General features: G+C 64.4%; 4 protein-coding genes across 6 annotated transcripts in view; all 4 read right to left on the bottom strand.

The window, feature by feature from the left end:
• Positions 1-139, bottom strand: part of QRICH1 (glutamine rich 1) — a 26,356-nt gene extending 26,217 nt beyond the window's left edge. Inside the window, exon 1 of one of the 2 annotated variants that reach the window (XM_042015707.1) lies at positions 40-139. The gene's annotated coding sequence lies outside the window, so the exon portion shown is untranslated. The remainder of the gene's footprint in view (positions 1-39) is intronic. The other variant, XM_042015698.1, reaches the window with a different exon arrangement.
• A 1,146-nt stretch (positions 140-1,285) lies between these two features.
• Positions 1,286-7,539, bottom strand: QARS1 (glutaminyl-tRNA synthetase 1). Its single transcript, XM_042015758.1, has 24 exons — positions 7,372-7,539; positions 6,888-7,035; positions 6,705-6,814; positions 6,518-6,593; positions 6,184-6,248; positions 5,910-5,963; positions 5,656-5,713; positions 5,479-5,550; positions 5,225-5,310; positions 4,922-5,008; positions 4,714-4,813; positions 4,515-4,593; positions 4,284-4,392; positions 4,072-4,202; positions 3,853-3,945; positions 3,588-3,725; positions 3,428-3,515; positions 3,207-3,350; positions 3,032-3,136; positions 2,553-2,645; positions 2,154-2,281; positions 1,898-1,964; positions 1,564-1,689; positions 1,286-1,479 (listed from the first exon to the last, which is right to left on the bottom strand). The coding sequence occupies exons 1-24, from the start codon at positions 7,522-7,524 to the stop codon at positions 1,429-1,431; spliced, it is 2,361 nt and encodes a 786-aa protein (XP_041871692.1). The 5' UTR covers positions 7,525-7,539; the 3' UTR covers positions 1,286-1,428.
• Positions 7,540-8,448: 909 nt separating this feature from the next.
• Positions 8,449-11,080, bottom strand: LOC121658640 (epidermal differentiation-specific protein-like). Its single transcript, XM_042015785.1, has one exon. The coding sequence runs from the start codon at positions 9,699-9,701 to the stop codon at positions 8,643-8,645; it is 1,059 nt and encodes a 352-aa protein (XP_041871719.1). The 5' UTR covers positions 9,702-11,080; the 3' UTR covers positions 8,449-8,642.
• A 97-nt stretch (positions 11,081-11,177) lies between these two features.
• On the bottom strand, positions 11,178-16,740 carry SLC6A8 (solute carrier family 6 member 8). 2 transcript variants are annotated; one of them, XM_042015769.1, is made up of 14 exons: positions 16,708-16,740; positions 16,221-16,439; positions 15,738-15,869; positions 14,905-15,178; positions 14,695-14,845; positions 14,310-14,444; positions 14,116-14,219; positions 13,887-14,011; positions 13,689-13,801; positions 13,472-13,609; positions 13,058-13,160; positions 12,882-12,982; positions 12,498-12,668; positions 11,178-11,688 (listed from the first exon to the last, which is right to left on the bottom strand). In XM_042015769.1, the coding sequence occupies exons 2-14, from the start codon at positions 16,306-16,308 to the stop codon at positions 11,557-11,559; spliced, it is 1,767 nt and encodes a 588-aa protein (XP_041871703.1). In that variant the 5' UTR covers positions 16,309-16,439; positions 16,708-16,740; the 3' UTR covers positions 11,178-11,556. The 2 variants fall into 2 exon arrangements, with proteins under 2 accessions (XP_041871703.1, XP_041871708.1); XM_042015774.1 differs by having other exon boundaries at positions 14,695-14,827; positions 16,708-16,738.
• Positions 16,741-16,914: the final 174 nt, after the last annotated feature.

Consider the following 16,914-nt stretch of genomic DNA (forward strand, 5'->3'; position numbering starts at 1 on the left):
GGCCCGGCTGCGCTGCGGCGTGACCCGGCCCCGCCTCACCCCGGCCCTGTCGCCGCCGCCGCCTCGGCCCCGAGTCTTTTCCCCTCACAGCTCCCTGGGCGCCATCTTACATTCAACCCCCCGCAGCCAATCAGCGCGCTGCCCCAGCCTCGCGAGAGCGCGGCCCCCAAGCCCCGCGAGAGTTCAGCCCCTCGGCCCGCCCCGCGCCTTAAAGGGGCCTGGCCGCAGCGGGGCGCGGGGAGGGCGCGGCCGCTGGGGGGCGTCCTGTGCGGGGGGCGCGCGGCCGCGGTGGCGCGCAGAAGGCGGGGGGGACACGCGGGGACACGCGGGGACACGCGGGGACAGGGGCAGAGCGGGCAGGCGGGGTACCCGGGACGCCACCGGCACCGCGTGGCCGTGGGGCGACGCTGGCCGAGGGGCTCCACGCGGCCGCCCCGCTCCTTCGCGGCATGCGGGTGCAGCCCGGCCCCCATCCCCACGCAGCACCTGGGGCGAGGCTCCGCGTTGCGCCCTTGTTCGGGGCAGACCCCGGTGCAGGGACTCCCCGGGGAGGGCGCTGAGGCCTACGCGGCCTGTACCGGAGGGGCCGCGCCCTGCCCCGGGCGGTACCGCGGGGCGAAGTTCCCCCATGGAGACGGAGGGTGCTCCGCGCCGCGGGACCGTGCCGGGGCTGCTTTAACGTGCCCATGTGCTCGGCGCGGCCTCCCCAGCCCCGGCCCCGCTTAAGGTGGCCCGTGGGGCTGGGCAGGGTCTCCCTCCACCTGCTTCAGGTCCAGGGGCACAGGCACGGGGGCTAAGGGCACGGGCTTCACACCAGTTCCGCGGGGACACCCCTCTGACCCCCAGCCCGGGGCCGGGCAGGGACCACCCCACTCAAGTCCACCTTAAGGGGGTAGGGCGCTCCGGCGGTGTTTGTACACAGTGTGCACACCCTGCCTGCACCTTTTTTGCACCCCCTGTGCCCTGCCTGCCCTACCTGCACCCCCCCGCACATCCCCTGCACCCACCTGTCCTGCCTGCACCCCACCTGCACCCCCCCGAGACACTTTTCCATGCCACCTCGACACCCTTGACCCCAGCCCAACATTATGGTGCTGGCTGGGGGAGCTGCAGCTCCCATGGGGTCACATCAGTGCTACACAGCAGATAGGAGCAGACTCCGTGCCCCCAGAACAAGGGAGACACCCCCCCACACACACCCCCAACCCAAGGCTCATCAGGGGGACAAACAGGAGACTACCCCCACCCTAGCACCCCAAGACTGAGCAGGAGGAGGCAGTGACAGTGCAGGGACAGGACTGCGATCTCCATTTATTGAGGCAATGCTGTGAGGCACCCCAGGGGGCTGCACCAAGGCACGGTGGCACTGGGGGTGTGCAAGGACCCCCAAGGAAGCAACACCACAGTGGTGTAGCAGCAGCAGGTCCCTCAGGCCTTGCCAGGGTCCTCCTTGAGCGTCACTGTCCGGTTGAACACCATCTGGGGAGAAACATAGGGTCTGCTCAGAGCCCCATGGCGGGCAGGGGGTGCTGCACAAGTGGGTGCCTCCATCCCAGGGCTCACCTTCCCCTCCTCACTGTCGGGATCCACAGAGAAGTAGCCCAGGCGCTCAAACTGGAACTTGTCAAAGGGTCGGGCAGAGTGGACAGAGCTGTCGACCAGGGCATTGTGCACCACACGCAGGGAGTCCTGGCAGGGGGGACAGCTCAGCCAGCACCCTGACCCTTCTGTCCTCTCCACAGGCCTGCTCCCCCCAGCTCCTCTTCCCTCCAAGACAGAGTAAGGCCTTGCCCCAAGAGAGGTAGGGTGTACAAGGAAGTGGGTGTCCTCAGGACTGGGTGCAGGAGGTCCCCACTTTCCCCCCGAGCCCATAACCCCAGCTGCTGCCACTACTCACAGGGTTGAGGTCACTCAGAAAGCCACCAGGTACCTCCAATGGGTCCTCAGGATTTTTGTGCAAAAACCTGCCATGAGATAAGAGTCTTATCCCAAAGCTGCCAGATGAGTGGATATAGTGGGACCACAGAGCATCATCTTCCCCAGGGCAGATCCCTGTTGTGGGCAGACCCCAGGAGGGCCTGCTGGTGTACAGCTGTGCTGCTGCTCCAGCATGCTGAGCATGTTATGGCCTCTGTTGGCAGCCAGATACTCACAGCCGCTCGTAGAGCCGCACTTCACATGTCACAGGCACCGACACCCAGTGGATGAAAGCTTTGGGCTTTTCCGCCACATCCGACTTGGTGCAGGTCACCTCCAGCTCAATGACACGTCCACTGACGTCCTGAGGGAGAGGAGATGAGCTAAGCTGTCAGGCAGCAGCCTTACCCCAGCAAGCCTAGGACTGAACCCCCAGCCCCACAACTCAGGGACACCTTGTTCTCCACTGTGAGGCACAGGGCAGGCAGAGAGCAGCCACACAGGCAGCCTGGGCCCTTACTGTGCCCAGAGTGTCCAGCACGAGATGACCATCGCTGCCCTTCCCTGCTGGGGCATGGCCATGTCCTGACATTCCACAGCCCAACATCATGTCACCAGTGCCCACGGCCACACACCTTGATGACATTCTGGACAGTGATGACGTAGCCAGCGTGGCGCAGCCCCACCGACTGCCCAGGGGCCAGGCGCTTGTAGCCCTTGTCTGCCTCCTGTAAGAGAGTTCACAGATGCATGAGGGGTCCCAGCATGGGCAGCCGGCCTCCCCTCCAGCATGTCTCTCCATTCCCACTCCCGCCATCCCAGGGATCAGTGATCCCAGGGCTGTTTGAACTCCCATGTTGCTGTGGGATGTTCCCACAGACAGGGCCAGGTTGAGCACCATAGGTTGGACACGTCCTGGCCAAGCTGAGGGCAATACTTGCCCAGTGCTCATCAGAGCTGCTGGCACATTTGGGCGTCACAGTCAGGTGCTCAGCACCTGCCTGTGATCTCTGTGTGCAGCACCACCACCACCACTTCCAGTGCTGCCAGGCTCCTGCTGCACAAGCTGTAGCTCCAGGAGTAAGGGCAGTATGGTCCAGTGGGCCTGGCTTACCTCCCTGAAGTCCGTCTCCTCAATGTAGATGGTCTGATGGAAGGGCACTTTGTGAAAACCACGGCTCTCATCAGCTGGAAAGTTGGGCACAAGGACCTCCAGTGGCTGGGGAGAAAGAGGGCGTGAATGCTGATCTCAAGGAACCCCACTCGACCACAGCTCATGACAGTCTCACCTTCGGAGCAGGGAAGTTGGTGATGGTGACCTTGAGGGGCTCCAGGACAGCCATGGCGCGGGGGGCCTGCTCATTCAACACCTCCCGTGCACATGCCTCCAGCAAATGTGGCTCCATTGTCGCCTGGGCCACTGTCACACCAACCTGAGGGACAGCCTGCTGTGACCATGCTGGCCAGGGGATGCATCCATCTGCCCTGTCCCATCCTGTCTGATGCCTACCCGTGCACAAAAGTTGTTGATGGCCTCGGGGGGGAAGCCTCGCCGGCGCAGGGCTGTCAGCGTGAAGAGCCGCGGGTCATCCCAGTCCCTAAGGAACACTGGTGTGGCAACCTGGCATGCCCTGGGTGAGCCCCATCCTGGCTGCTGGCCCTGCTCCTACCTCACAGCACCTGTCTCCACCAGACGGATGATCTTTCTCTTGGAGACAACAGTGTAGAGCAGGTTCAGGCGCCCATATTCCCACTGCACAGGGCAGTAAACATCCAGAGCGTTGCACAGCCAGAAGTAGGAGGAGCGTCTGCAAGGGAGGTACAGGCACAGCCCAGCTCAGCCACATGGACACACTGTCCCCTAGTACTCTGGCAGCCACCGGGATGCAGCCATCTGCTCCCAGGTATAGCTCAGCCCTGGGCCACAGTGCTCACCTGGCCTGGAACTCCTTGGTGCAGAGGGAGTGTGTGATGTGCTCGATGGAGTCGCAGAGGCAGTGTGTGTAGTCATACGTGGGGTAGATGCACCTGCAAGGCAGACACAGTTGGCTCGGGGCAAAGCACGGTGCTGCTCCACTCCTGACACCTCCCCACTTCCAGGAAGTCCAGACCCACCCCCACCACATGTGGCAGGACATGGCAGGCCCTCCCTACCACTTGTCCCCAGTGCGGTGGTGTGGAGTGAACTTGACGCGGTAGGCAACGGGATCCATCTTCCCGTCCTCCATCACCATCTTCATCCTCAACGTGGCTTCCCCCTCCCCAAACTTGCCCTTTCGCATGTCCTGTGGAGAGGGGGGAAGCTTTCAGCTGAGCCACAGATCCAGACCCCACAGGCATGCAGCACCTGCCCCAGCCAGGAGTACCTCAAAGAGCAGGAGTGACTCCTCCACAGGCCGGTCCCGCCACGGCGAGGGCGGTGGGTTGTGGCCCTTGATCTCTTCAACCTTCTGATGGCAGACATATGCCTGACCCCTACGGAGGGGAAATGCCATCACCAGACATGAGGGGCCCATCCTCTGGGCAAGGAGGACCCCCAGCCACGGCGTAGGACATCAACACCACCCCGGCACATTCCTACTGCCCCACATGCTCACCTGCGTATAAGCTCCAGGGCCCAGGTGTAGAGCTGGTCAAAGTAATCCGACGCGTGTGTCACTGCATAGGGCTGGTAGCCTGTGGGGATGGGTGAAATGGAACAGGTTGGAAGAAGCCCAAAGGCCCAGCAGCCAGACCTGAATGTAGGGGTGTCCCTGGCACCTGGCTTGATCCTGCCCTCCCCATCCTGAGCCATACCCAGCCACTCCACCATCTCCCGGATGGCTGTGAAGTACTTCTCCTCCTCCTTCTCGGGGTTGGTGTCATCATAGCGCAGGAAGCACACACCACCGTTGGCCTGGGGATGAAGAGATAGTGAGCAGCTGCTCCCTGAGGGACCACAGGGCCAGGCCAGCAGCCAAGCAGCAGGGGAAAGCAGGGGCCAGGGCAGCTTGGTGCTTTTTACCTTGGCATAGCCAAAGTTGAAGTTGATGGCCTTGGCATGGCCAATGTGCAGGATACCATTAGGCTCAGGAGGGAACCGTGTCCGTACCTGGAGGGGGAGAGGGGACACCTCTGTCCTTCAGCAGGAGACTCTTACCTTCCCTGACAGCAGTGGCACTGACATGAGCCCCTGGCAGTCCTGCAGAGCACCCCATGCTGTGTGGGTGCTGCCTCTGGTCGTGCCCCCTGTGAGCTGTGTGTTCCCCACCCACCCCGGCTGTGTCACTCTCACATGGAACCGCTGGGCTGACAGACATGGCCTCACCTGCCCACCCGTGATTGCCAGGTGCTGCTTCAGCAGGGCCATAGTGTTTGGTGTCACCACGTAGCCCTCAGTCTTGTAGTTTTCTCCTGCAGGCAGAAGATGCTCAGGGATACAGCACTGCCCTAACCATGCCAAGCCCAGCAGGCAGGGGGGAAGGACACAGGACCTGTCCAGTCCTCTGCAGCATGGAGAGCTGGGACCAGGCACAGAGCCAGTGGAGTGGCCCCACAATGGCAGCAGCTCCTCACACTTACCTGGCTTGTGGAACTTCAGGGCTTCTCCCCGCAGCTGCTCCAGCAGCGACTGTGTCTCTGTGCCCATGTCACCTGCAGAGAGATGGGGCTGAGCTCCCTGATTGCAGCTCCCAGGGCCCAGCTTGGAAGCAGGTCCCAGCAGGAACTAAAGGGCTGGGGGAGAGGACAGTCTCTTACCGTTCTCCACCACAGCCACCTTCTGTTTCTCTGCTGGGGCCAGACGGGCCTTTGCAGCCTGCAGAGACCAGCAGAGCATCCTGAGTGCCCAGCTGTAGCACATACCTTCCCCTCCTGGCCCAGCCTGCTGTCCTCAGCACTCCCTCAGACCTGTTCCCATGGTGGCAGCTCAGCCCAGAGCAGCTATTTGGGATTCTGCCTGAACACTTTGCAGGAGAATACCATCCAAGTCACCAGCCTCCCCTTCTCCTTACCTTTGGCTTCTTTTCCAGGTCAGCTTCTGTCTTTGGCCCAAGCAAATGCAGCACCTGGAGAAGAGTGACACAGCCAGGAGTCAAAAAGGCTCCCTGTGCCCCAAGGCCTGGAGGTGTCCTGTGCAGCCATCACTCCCCTCACCCTGCCTGCACCCAGCTGAGGCAGGCTGTCCCCAGCACTGGGCCCTCCAGGGGACTGGCTGGCAGGTCCCACACCAGTCACGGCACCTCCAGGGGACCACAGCAGCACCTGACACAGTAATCTCGCACCCACCTGCAGGTCCACCTCGTTCTTGATGGTCTTCCCGTCTGCCCACTGCAGCCGGTTCCGTGCCTCCCCTGCAGACAGGGCACCCCGTGGGCAAGGGGCAGGGCCCAGCCCGGGGGTGAGGCCATTGATGCAAAATGCCACACCCTTTGCCCCAGGGCTGTCTCTGTTGCTGGGTACTATGCCCTGCCTGTGCGGGGGATCTGGCAGGATGACATCTCCCCGTGGCAAAAGGCTGGCTCTCAAGATCCAGGGGAGCAGACAGTGGCACTGGCAGTCAGGCACAGGGACGTGACAGCCACTAGCATCAGGCAGGGGTTGCCCCGGTGTCCGCACTCACCCATCAGCAGCCCCATGTTGAAGTGGTAGCGCTCTGCCAGCAGCTCTGCTCGATGCTTGCTGATCACAGCCTCCACCTGGGAGCAGCGCAGGGGACACCGGGGTGAGCAAGGCAGGCAGGCGGAAGCACAGCAGGAGCCAGTCCAATGTCCCCTGTGCTGTCTCCACAGGATCACAGCCCCACTCACCGCTTCCTCGATCTGCTCGGGGGTGATGCAGACCCCCACACCGCAAGACCGCTCAAAGTCTGCCACATCCAAGGGCTCCAAGGGGTGGCTCCTCACGTACTCCAGGGCAGCTGGGGACAGAGCAGAGATGAAGAGCGGCGCTCCCGGGGCTGGGGCCGGGCGGGGGCCGGGGCCGCACGGTACCGCTGAGCTGCAGGTCAGTGAGAATCTCCCTGCGAGCGATGTAGCCGACGAGGAAGGCGAGGTGCTTCGGGTCCTTGAGGCGGGCGGCCGTGTTGTAGAGAAGTGTCCCGGTGGCTTTGTCCAGCGCCGGGCCCAGCGCGCTCCGAGCCTGCCGCCGCCCCGGGGAAAATCAGGGCAGGACCGGGGCCCGAGCCCCGGCGAACCGGCAGCACCGGGGACCGGAGCGGAACGGGAGGGTGCCAAGGGCCAAGGCCGCTTGGGGGGGTCGGTGAAGCCGGGAAGGCTGGGGTCGAGGGGGTGACAGCGGGACCACGGTGCCGATGTACCGGGGTGACACCGGGGATGAGGGTACCGAGTCCCGAGGGTGACACCGGTGCCGGGGTAGCGAGTTCCCAGGGTGGCCGGGTCCCGAGGTGACATCGGGATGACGGGATACTGGGGATCGAGGACCGGGGACCAGGGTGCGGGCCCGCGGCGGACGCACCTGCAGCACGGCCCGGCGCAGCAGCGCGCTGAGTGCCCCGTTGCGTAGCGTCTCGCGCGCCTTGGCCTCGCTGAGGCCGATGCCGGTGAACAGCCCCAGCGCCTCCTCCGCCTCCTCCGCCGCCATCGCCGTCGCCGCCACCGCCGCCGCCATGCTGCCGCCTCCGCCACCGCCCGCCCGGGGACGCGTCCGAGCCCCGCCAACCGGCAGCGAGAGCGCTCCGTCCCGGCCAATGGAAGGGGGGAGACCCGCGCCGGCCGGACCAATGGGTGTGCGGGAGGCGGGCTCAGCGCGCGGGCTGTTGCATCATTTAAAGAGACCGGCGGCGGCGGCGGCCACGTGGGGGGCGGGGCTGGAGGTGGGCCCGGGGGCGGAGCGCGTGCTGCATCCCGCCCCCGGCGCCCCCTCTCCCGGCGCTTTGTACCCCGCGGCTGGTGCCCGCGCCTCCAGTGTGCCTTGTGTGTCTCCGCCTGCCCCGACGGCCCCGGGCACGGGGCCTGCGAGAGGCCCATGGGGACGCACACGCCCAAGGCGGGTCGCGGTGGCGGCCTCAGCCCGATTTATGCGGAGCCAGGCCGGCTCGGTGTCCACAGCTTCCCCGGATCGTGCGTGGTCCCTTGGCCCCGCCAGCCCAGTGTCCATCCTCTTCCCTCCTCACCCGCCCCCCCCCCCCCGCTGCCCTAGTACACCCCTCATCTCAGTGTCCTCAGGTTTCCCCAGACCGGTGGAACTTCGGCTGCCTCAGCCCAGTGTCCTCCTGCTCTCCCCCGTCTGACGTCTTGTCCAGTCTGGTGTTCCCAGCTCGCCGCTTTGCCCCACCAGCTTCCCCAGCCGGGTATTCTCTATTTCTTCCGGCCCGGTGCCCCCCCCCCCCCGCCCCGATGTCCCCCCCCCAGCCCGATGTCCCCCCTCAGCCCGGTGTCCTCCACAACCCCACGTTTCCTGCCTCAGCCCGGGAGTCCCCCTCCAGCCCGACGTCCCCTCCCAGCTTGGTGTCTCGTCTTAGCTCAGTGCCCCGCTAGCCCAGTGTTCCACCAATCCTACTCCCACCTCAGCTCAAGTAGCAGCAGACTCGAGTGGTTGGGGAAGGGGGTTTATTGGAAATACTGGGTGGGAGGAGGCACTGGCAGGTCCTGCCAGCCAGAGCCACCGGACACAACCAGACAAGGCAGGTCGTGGCTCCCCCGTGGGCGGGTGCTGGAGTCAACGCTGGTGTCGCAGTGGGTCCCACACCATGGAGGGGACAGCCATTGCTTAGCACTGGCACAGAGCTATAGCTCCATCCTGGTGCCAGGCACTGTGCCTTTCCCCTTGGTGGCTGCCTGCTCCCTGCCCGTAGCTGGCAGTGGCTTCAAGCTGTAACGGGCACTGACATTGGTACCCGAGACACTGCGGTACTCGCCCATCTCTGTACGAACGTTCTCGTTCTGGGCGATGGTGAGCAGGACCGGGACGGAGAGCGTTACCTCCTTCCGCAGGACTTGGATGCTGAGCGCTGTGCGTGGGGGGATCTTCGCCGGCAACTGCACCTCCACGCGCTGCCGGCGAGTGCTGGTTTCACTGCGCCCTTTCTGCACCGTGAAGATGTTGGAGGCTTCCACGGTCAGCGTGAAGGAGAGCCCGGCTTTGAGGCTAGTGGCATTGCTGAAGTGGAAGCTCTGCCAGAGTGTGGTGCCGTACTCCCGGCTGCTGCTGGCCGCCAGTGCCTGCTCCGACTCTGTCTCGTTCACCCCCTCAATCTCATCCACCAGCACCTCCCGCTCCTCCTCCACCCGCTTCTGCTCCCAGAGGAGACGTGCTGAGACCAGGGGCCGCCCGGGGCGTAGCGGACGCAGGTGGGACAGCCGAGACTGAAAGTTCAGCTCCAGTTTGTAGTCAGCGAGATGCTCGCCAGGCCATGCCAGGCAGTGCCAGCCGCCCCGGCTGGGATGCTGGTAGAGCAGCCAGACGCCTCGCTGCACTACGTGGGAGGCCACCCGGTCGTTGAAGTACCCATACGCCAAGTTGGTCTCCTCTGTCACCACCTTGCAGGCGCCTTGGAAGTTGGGGTGCTCGTAGAGGGTGATCTGGGGGTCCCCCAGGTCATGGTGCACGAGGCGCAGTGCTGAGAAGCTGTTGGGCCGATCCACAGAGGGGTACTCGCCCTCCTCAAAGGCGTGCGGCTTGCCCTCATATTTGGGGTCCGTGTAGGCAATCCATGGCTGCCCCTCCACCTTCAGGGAGGCGATGCAGTTCCCAAAATCCAGCTCGTGCAGGTCAGGCACATCACAGGTGAACTCTCGGCTCAGCCCCTCAAAGTTGGCACGCTCGTACACCGTGATCCGGTTCATGGTGCCACGGGTGCCTGCCCCTGTGAGGGCACAAAGTGCGGCACGTCCCCTCCTGTGGGCTCACGTGGATGCTACAGGAGACCCGCGAGGAAAGCCCAGCCAGCAAAGGGAAACCTTGGCACCCCTTTAACCCTTGTCCTCTGCCTTTCCTTTGCCCACCTCCGCCTGGTCCCCGTGCTCTCACCTTCTGTGCTGGCAACACCCCACAGCTGTGCCTTTTAGGAAGCGGTGGTGGGACCAAGGCGTGCTGTGGCGCAAAGTGAAGGCGATGACAATGTTCATCCCCACACCCTGCACCCAACCCTGTCCCTGCTCTGGTGTTGGGGAGCCAGCCAGGCCCCGCACGGCGGTCGACACACTGGGATGCCAGCCGGTCCCACAGACCAGCCCTGCCGGAAAGTCCTGCTGTGCCCCAGGCACGTGAGGCTCCGTGCTGAAGAGTCACTGCCAATTATCAGTGATGCTTCCGCCCTGCCCGCGCTAATTACAGTGTGCACTGCCGGTGGGGCAGGAACTGCTGGCTCACCCCAGTAGGGTGAGAGGGTATCGTGGTGGGGCAAACCCACGCCCTGAAATAAGAGTCTCTGGAACCCTGGCGATCCCAGCAACTGGACATGGACACCTAGCATGACAGTGCTGCTTCAGCCCTGAGGATGGCTGGGGCAGATGGGGACACTTCTTCCCCCTTGTCCCTTCATGGGCAGGACAACCACACACCAGGGGTGGCCAAGGCACTGCTGGAGATGGGATGCTGGGCACAGCCAGACGCTGACATCAAGCCAAGGCACCGGAAGGCAGCCACTCCAAGCACAGCATGCTGGTGGTTTTCTCTGGGCTCCATGCAGGTTCCCACAGCACAAACTGGAGCTGGCCTCCCCAGGAGCTACTGGTGTGGGGCACAGGGCACGTGCACTCCCTAGCTGGCACCCCGCTGCAACAGGGCTCAGGCAGCTCAAGGGTTCTGGGGCAGGTTAAGCCTTTGATTTCTTCTGGCTACATGCCCAGTGGCTGCCTCATCCACTTGTCCACACAGCCCTCAGCAGCCCAGGGCTGTTCCCAAGGTACAGTGCATGGAGCAGGGAGCTACAAAGCTGACATGAAAAGCTCCCATTGCGGTACAGCTGGATCCTGACCCACCTCTTGGGGACAGTAAGGTCCCCCCAAAGCCTCTGGGCTGAAATCTGCCTCTTGGGGCTGATAAGCAAGGCCAGCCCTGGCTGCATGGGGTCCCCCAGTCCCACAGGAGTTTGGTACAGCCTGTGGGCACCCACATCCTGTGGTGGAGAAGGATGAAGACTCCATTGCTCCAGCAGCCTGTCCCCTGCAAGTCACCCAAGAGAGGAACCCAGGTGACCCTGAATTCCTGAACCCTATCCCCTTCAAACCTCTCTCCCCCAAAGCCCAGTGCCACCCCACACCTCACCCCTCACTTGCCCGCTGCCAGTGCCCCATTTCCCCTGTCTGCAGTGCCAGCGCTGCCAGGGTCTCCCAGTTTATTGCCAGATGTCGGGGCGGTTGGGGTTACACCAGACAAACGCTACGGGAAGCAGTTAGTGAGTGGGGGGCCATGGGGGCTCCGGGCAGGGGCCAGGGAAGGGCTGTCCCACTCACTCCCCCAGCCTGCGGCCTCCCTGCCATCCCCCCCGGGCCGCCACGCTCCCCCGCGCCGGGGACCCCTCCTGCGCCCCGCGGCCGCCCTGGCTCCGTGGCCCCCAGCACCCCCACCTCGCTGTGTTCACCCCCCTGCAGCGAGGCCGGCGGCCAGGGCGGCGCGGGGGGCACGGGGCAGCGTGGGTGGGAGGCGGTGCTGGCATTATTGCTATGGCAGGCGGGAGCAGTGCGACCCTCCCCACGCTCAGATCACAGTCTCGAAGAGCGTCGCCTTCTCCTTGGGGGGCTCTGGGGCCAGCAGCTTGGCCTCTGCCTCTGGCGTCAGGTACTCCAGGTGGTGTTGGCCCCAGATTGGAGTGGTCAGGAGCTGCCAGCGCTGTGGGGACACCGTGTCAGCACTGAGGGACAACAGCACTGGGACTGCCTGGACCCATCTTGGTGAATTCCCCGCAATGCACAGGGATAGGATGGGGGGTGGAGGTGAAACTGGGACAGGGAAGGGATTGAAATGGGATTGAGAAAGGGACAGAGATTGCATGGGGACAGGGACGGGACTGAGACACAGGATTAAGACAGTGATGTCAGCAAGGATGGGGTTTGGGAGAGGCTGGGAGTGAGACAACAGTGGGGATGGGAATCTGGTAGGAGTGCGAACGATGAAGACTGGAACAGGACTTGGATGGGGGTGAACCTAGGATGGGAAAGGGACTAAATGGGATTTACAGAAGCAGAGGGATTGCAAGGAGACAGTGATGGGGACACGCACAGGATTTGGCTGTGACAGGGAGGGATAGGACTGAGACAGTGATGTAAGCAGCTGTGGGAATCAGGTAAGGTTGGGTATGAGACAGTAATGGGGACAGGGATGGGATTTGGATGGGAGTGAGACAATGGGGACAGGCACATGATTCGGATAGGAATGAGACAGTGATGAAGACAGGGATGGGATCTGACTGTGGATGGGACTGTGATGGCAACGTGGACACTGGTGGGATTTGAATTGCAATCAGACAGTGACGAAGACAACGATGGGATCTGGTGGTGGATGGGACTGAAACGGCAATGTGGATGGTGGGATTTGAATGGGGCCGGGACTGGGCTGGGGACAGGACTAACAGGGGGGCAACCATGACTGAGGATGGGGTGGGGACAGAGGTAGGAGCGATCCCACTGCACCGCCCTCACCTCGCGGAAGGAGCCTTTGCAGCGCAGGAGCTTGTAGATAACAGTGCAGGGGATGCAGAGCATGGAGGAGAGCGCCAGGACCCAGCCGATGGCTTCCCCCCACCACGGGTACACGTACGTCTTATTGTATGTCAGCGGCTTGTAGTTCACCACGTGGAACACAAAGATGCCCTGGGTGGAGAGAGAGGTGAGGACCCACGGGGCAGGGAGCTGACGGTCCCCCCCCCCCCCGACGCGTGTCACCGCCGTAGCCCCCGACGTGTCCATCGCCCCACGGTCGCGACACGCGTGTGCCTACAGCGGCCGCCGGGGGGCGCTCAGTGCCCGCGGCACAGCGCGGGGCGGTGGCACACGCGTGTCCCCACGCGCGGTGGCCTTGCTCACCACGCAGACCAGCGGTGTCACCACAGCCCAGCACCACTTCATGACGGGCAGGGGCCGGTAGCCGATCATACGGGCCACATCGTCCATGAAGCGGTCGGCACCTGCAGGGAGGCGGGCGTCAGTCAGGGCACTTGTGTCTCCCTTGCGTCCCCCCCACCGTGTCCCCCTGGCCTCACCATAGACCCAGGCAATGACTACGCACTCCCAGAAAGCCTGCCACAGCAGCGTGATCCCGCTGGCCGAGTAGTTGTCAAAGAGCTGGAATACGTACATGCCGCCCTGCCAGGAAGGTGCCCGTGTCACCAGCATTGTGCTGGCTGTCCCACACACCGCCACGCTGGCACTGTCACAGCCTTGCCAGCACCGGTACCCCACCTGGCATGGACACCCTGCATGCCATGGGCACCCTGCTCCCACAGCACCCCTACCCCACAGAGACCCCCATGCCATGGGCAGCTCCACGGACATGAGGGCAGCAGCCCCAGGGAGCTCCCACCCCACAGTGGGACCTCATGGGAGGTGCTGCCTGAGGAACAGGGGCAGGCAGCTGGTGTGGGGCTGGCTGGCAGTGTCCCTGCTGCGTCCCCCACCTGCGTGACCATGGAGAGGTCAATGAGGCAGCAGACGATGCAGCAGAGCGCAGCGGTGAGCTCACGGCGCAGCGAGCCAGCCCCTGGCTGGGGGAACAGGTCCAGGATGCCCGTGATGAAACCCTCCACACCGACAAACTGTGGCACAAAGCAGGGCTCAGTGGGGATGTGCCACCCATCCTCTCCCTGATCCCCATCTCCCTGGTTACCACAGCACCTGGCTGTCCAGCCCCAGCACAAGGAGCATGATGAAGAAGAGCGTGGCCCACAGCGGGGACAAGGGCATCAGTGTCACAGCTTTGGGGTAGGCGATGAAAGCCAGCCCGGGACCTGTGGGAGAGTAGGGTCAGAGGTGCCACTCAAGGGGTGTCACAGGGGACACAGTGTCAGTTGGCACCCACCGTCCACCACTCACCAGACTCGGCCACCTTGGAGATGTCCACGCCTTGCTCAGAGGCCATGAAGCCGAGCACGGAGAAGACAACGAAGCCGGCAAAGAAGCTGGTGCAGCTGTTGATCACAGCCAGGATGTAGGCATCCCTGTGGGCGGAGTGTCTTAAGGAAGTGCCGGGGGGTATTGGGGGACACACCATGGGGTCACTGGGACACACCAGGGGGACTGCCTGCAGCTGGCACAGCCCTACCTGTAGCAGTTGTTGTGGAAGCGGTTGTAGCTGCCCAGTGCAGTCAGGGCACCCAGCCCAATGGCATAGGAAAAGAAGACCTGGGTGCCAGCATCAATCCAGACCTGGGGTGTGAGGGAGGGTGTCAGGGGGTGATGAGGGTGCCAGGGGGTGTCTAGCACCCAGCTCCCTGCTGCCCTTCCCACTGCCCTCACCTGTGCCTCAACCAGCTTGGTCCAGTCAGGTTTCAGGTAGTAGATGATGCCGCCCAGCGCGCCAGGCAGTGTTACTCCGTGGGCCAGCAGCAGGATGAGGACCACATACGGGAAGAGTGCCGTGAAGTAGACAATCTGAAGAGCAGTGGGTGGCCGTGAGACCCCCCAGGCCAGGGCTCTCTGTCATGTGCCACAGGTGTCCCAGCAGGACCAGAGCTTGGGAATGTCCCCAGCAGCTGGTAGCACCTCCTGGACAGATGTGGGACATGGGCCTCCCACCCCTGTGGGCAGTGGCACAGGAGGGCAGGAGACAGCAGTGCTGTGCGTTGCAGTCCCATTCTCTCATACCGGTGGCCCTGATGCATGTTCCCCCTGCCAGCATTACCTTCCCAGTTGACTTGACACCCTTCCAAATGCAGAAGTAGACAACGACCCAGGTGGTGACCAAGCAGAGGATCATCTGCCAGTTCATCTCCCCTGGCTCGCTGAGGCCCCCAGAGAGACGCAGCACCTTGTTCCTGCAGAGTGGGGCTGTGCTGAGTGCCAGCATGACACCCCCAGCCCCAGATGATACCCTCCTGGTTCCCACACTCACTCCCAAAACTCAATGACAGGTGAGCGCTTGTTGGTCATGTCGGTGCAGCTGAAATTGGAGGTCCAAGTGCTGGCAGTGGCATTAGTGCTGACATTGTGGCACAGGTCCGGGTTGAAGAGCTCTGTGCACTGCTCCGTGTTCCAGGAGTGGCCACAGGTGGCCCAGGGCAGGGTGTCCGTCAGTGAATGCACCAGGTAAAAGAGCCCCCACACCAAGATCATGATGTAGTAGGAGTTGCAGAAGAAGACGATCACCATAGAGGCCAGGCCTAAACCTGTGGCATGGGGAGACCAGAGCCCGCAGGCACCTGTGGGCATCTGGCAGCCGGCATGGAGTGGGATGTGGGGTGTTGGAGGGATGCGGGAGGACAGAGGAGAACTGACAGGGACAGGACAGGGGAGAGCTGGTGGGAATGGGACAGGGAAGCTAGCAGCCCCAGGCAGGACAGGACAGGGTGGGGACAGCTGGCAGCATGGCACAGGACCAGGGGGGAGCCGGCAGGATACCTCTGCGGTGGGGATCCAGCAGCTGCCTGGGATCCAGCAGCATGCAGGCAGGGAGCCACAGGGGCAGGCAAGGCAGGCAGGGCAGGACAGGGTGCCATGGGGCACAGGTGCAGGCAGCTGCCACCCTTGGCCAGGGCACAGGGGTGGCAATGGGACACGGGCAAGGTGCAGGGGAGCAGGTAGGGCGTGGGCAGGGTGCTGCCGGCCCCAGCAGGCTGCAGGCAGCTGAGGCACAGTCAGGGTGCAGGCAGGGTGCCGGGGGCCCTGGGCAGGGTGCAGTGGCTGTGGGAAGGGTGCAGGCAGGGTGCGGGCAGGGTGTGACATTACCCTTGAAGAGGGGGGCGATGTTCCAGGCGCCGATGCCCCCCTGCTTCATGAACTGCCCCAGGGCCACCTCCAAGAAGAAGATGGGGATGCCGCCCACGAAGACGATGAGCAGGTAGGGGATGAGGAAGACGCCTGGGGCCGGGGGCAGGAGGCCGGCTCAGCCGCTGCCGTCCCCCCGGCCCCCCCTTTTGCTCCCCCCCTTCCCCGCGCCGCCCGCCCGGACGCAGCGAATGGCAAAGGCGCCTCCGCGCCCTCCCCTTGCCGCGATGTAGGTCAGCACGGGCAGGTGGTGGGGGGCTCCCACGACCCCCCGCCCCGTGAGTGACTCTGGACCCCCACGGGGTGGCCCACGAGCCCCTCAAAGGTGCAGGGCGAGCTAACCCAGCGTGGGGTGACCCCCAGGCATACGCTATCGAGCGGGAAGGGGGCACCCCCCGCCCCGCGGGGCACACCCCCGCGGCGCGGGGCGAGCACGGGGCTCACCTCCGCCGTTCTTGTAGCACAGGTAGGGGAAGCGCCAGACGTTGCCCAGCCCTACGGCGAAGCCCACGCAGGACATGATGAAATCCATCTGCCGAGTCCATGTCTCCCGTTCGGGAACGGCCTCTTTGGGGGGACCAGGGGGTCGCACCAGTGGTGCCGTCACTGTCCGCTCCTCGCCCGCCGTGGGGGGCTCTGCGCCCTCCGCCCCGCCGGGGCCTTCTGCCGAGACGGGGGGAGGGGGGATGCCCACGCCGCCGTCACGCGCGCCCGTGGGGGCGCGAGAGGGGGGGGAAGCACCTCCCCCCCCCGCGCGCCCCTCTCCGCGCGTAGGGGCGTGACGTCAGATGTCAGGCCGGCGCGTGACGTCACAATGCAGAGCGGTGACTCACCCCGCGGCGGCGGGAGGGGGCGCGTCGCGGTCGCGCGTGGCCGTGGGCCCCCCTCTCCCCCTCCCCAAGCTCATCCCTCCCCGGCGCTCCCCGCTTACCGGAGCCCGCGGGGGCAGCGGCGGCCGCGGCTGTGGCGGCGGCGGCGGCGTCGCGTCGCGGGGCGTCGGGCGGCTGCGGGGCGGCCGTGTCGGTGGGGACGGGGGGCATGTCGCGGGGGGCCGGGGAGCGGGGGCGGGTCGGGGGCGGCTCCGTGGCCGAGGGGGGCTCAGAAGCAATCCACGAAGCACTTGAAGGTGAGTCGGAAG

This window comes from Corvus kubaryi, unplaced genomic scaffold (genome assembly GCF_017639235.1).
Source record: "Corvus kubaryi isolate FWS band 111438036 unplaced genomic scaffold, C.kubaryi_AGA036_p1.0 136, whole genome shotgun sequence".
Lineage (NCBI taxonomy): Eukaryota > Metazoa > Chordata > Aves > Passeriformes > Corvidae > Corvus > Corvus kubaryi.

Excerpts from the sequence above, each read along its gene's own strand:
- SLC6A8 (XM_042015769.1), bottom strand. The coding sequence starts at position 16,308 with ATGGATTTCATCATGTCCTGCGTGGGCTTCGCCGTAGGGCTGGGCAAC. Across the intron at positions 15,870-16,220 it reads GTGCTACAAGAACGGCGGAG|GCGTCTTCCTCATCCCCTAC; the intron begins GTGAGCCCCGTG and ends CCCCGGCCCCAG. Across the intron at positions 13,802-13,886 it reads CTCCAAGGTGGCCGAGTCTG|GTCCCGGGCTGGCTTTCATC; the intron begins GTGAGTGGTGGA and ends ACTCTCCCACAG.
- LOC121658640 (XM_042015785.1), bottom strand. The coding sequence starts at position 9,701 with ATGAACCGGATCACGGTGTACGAGCGTGCCAACTTTGAGGGGCTGAGC.
- QARS1 (XM_042015758.1), bottom strand. The coding sequence starts at position 7,524 with ATGGCGGCGGCGGTGGCGGCGACGGCGATGGCGGCGGAGGAGGCGGAG. Across the intron at positions 3,946-4,071 it reads CACCGCACTGGGGACAAGTG|GTGCATCTACCCCACGTATG; the intron begins GTAGGGAGGGCC and ends TCTGCCTTGCAG. Across the intron at positions 3,516-3,587 it reads GTGGAGACAGGTGCTGTGAG|GGACTGGGATGACCCGCGGC; the intron begins GTAGGAGCAGGG and ends AGTGTTCCTTAG.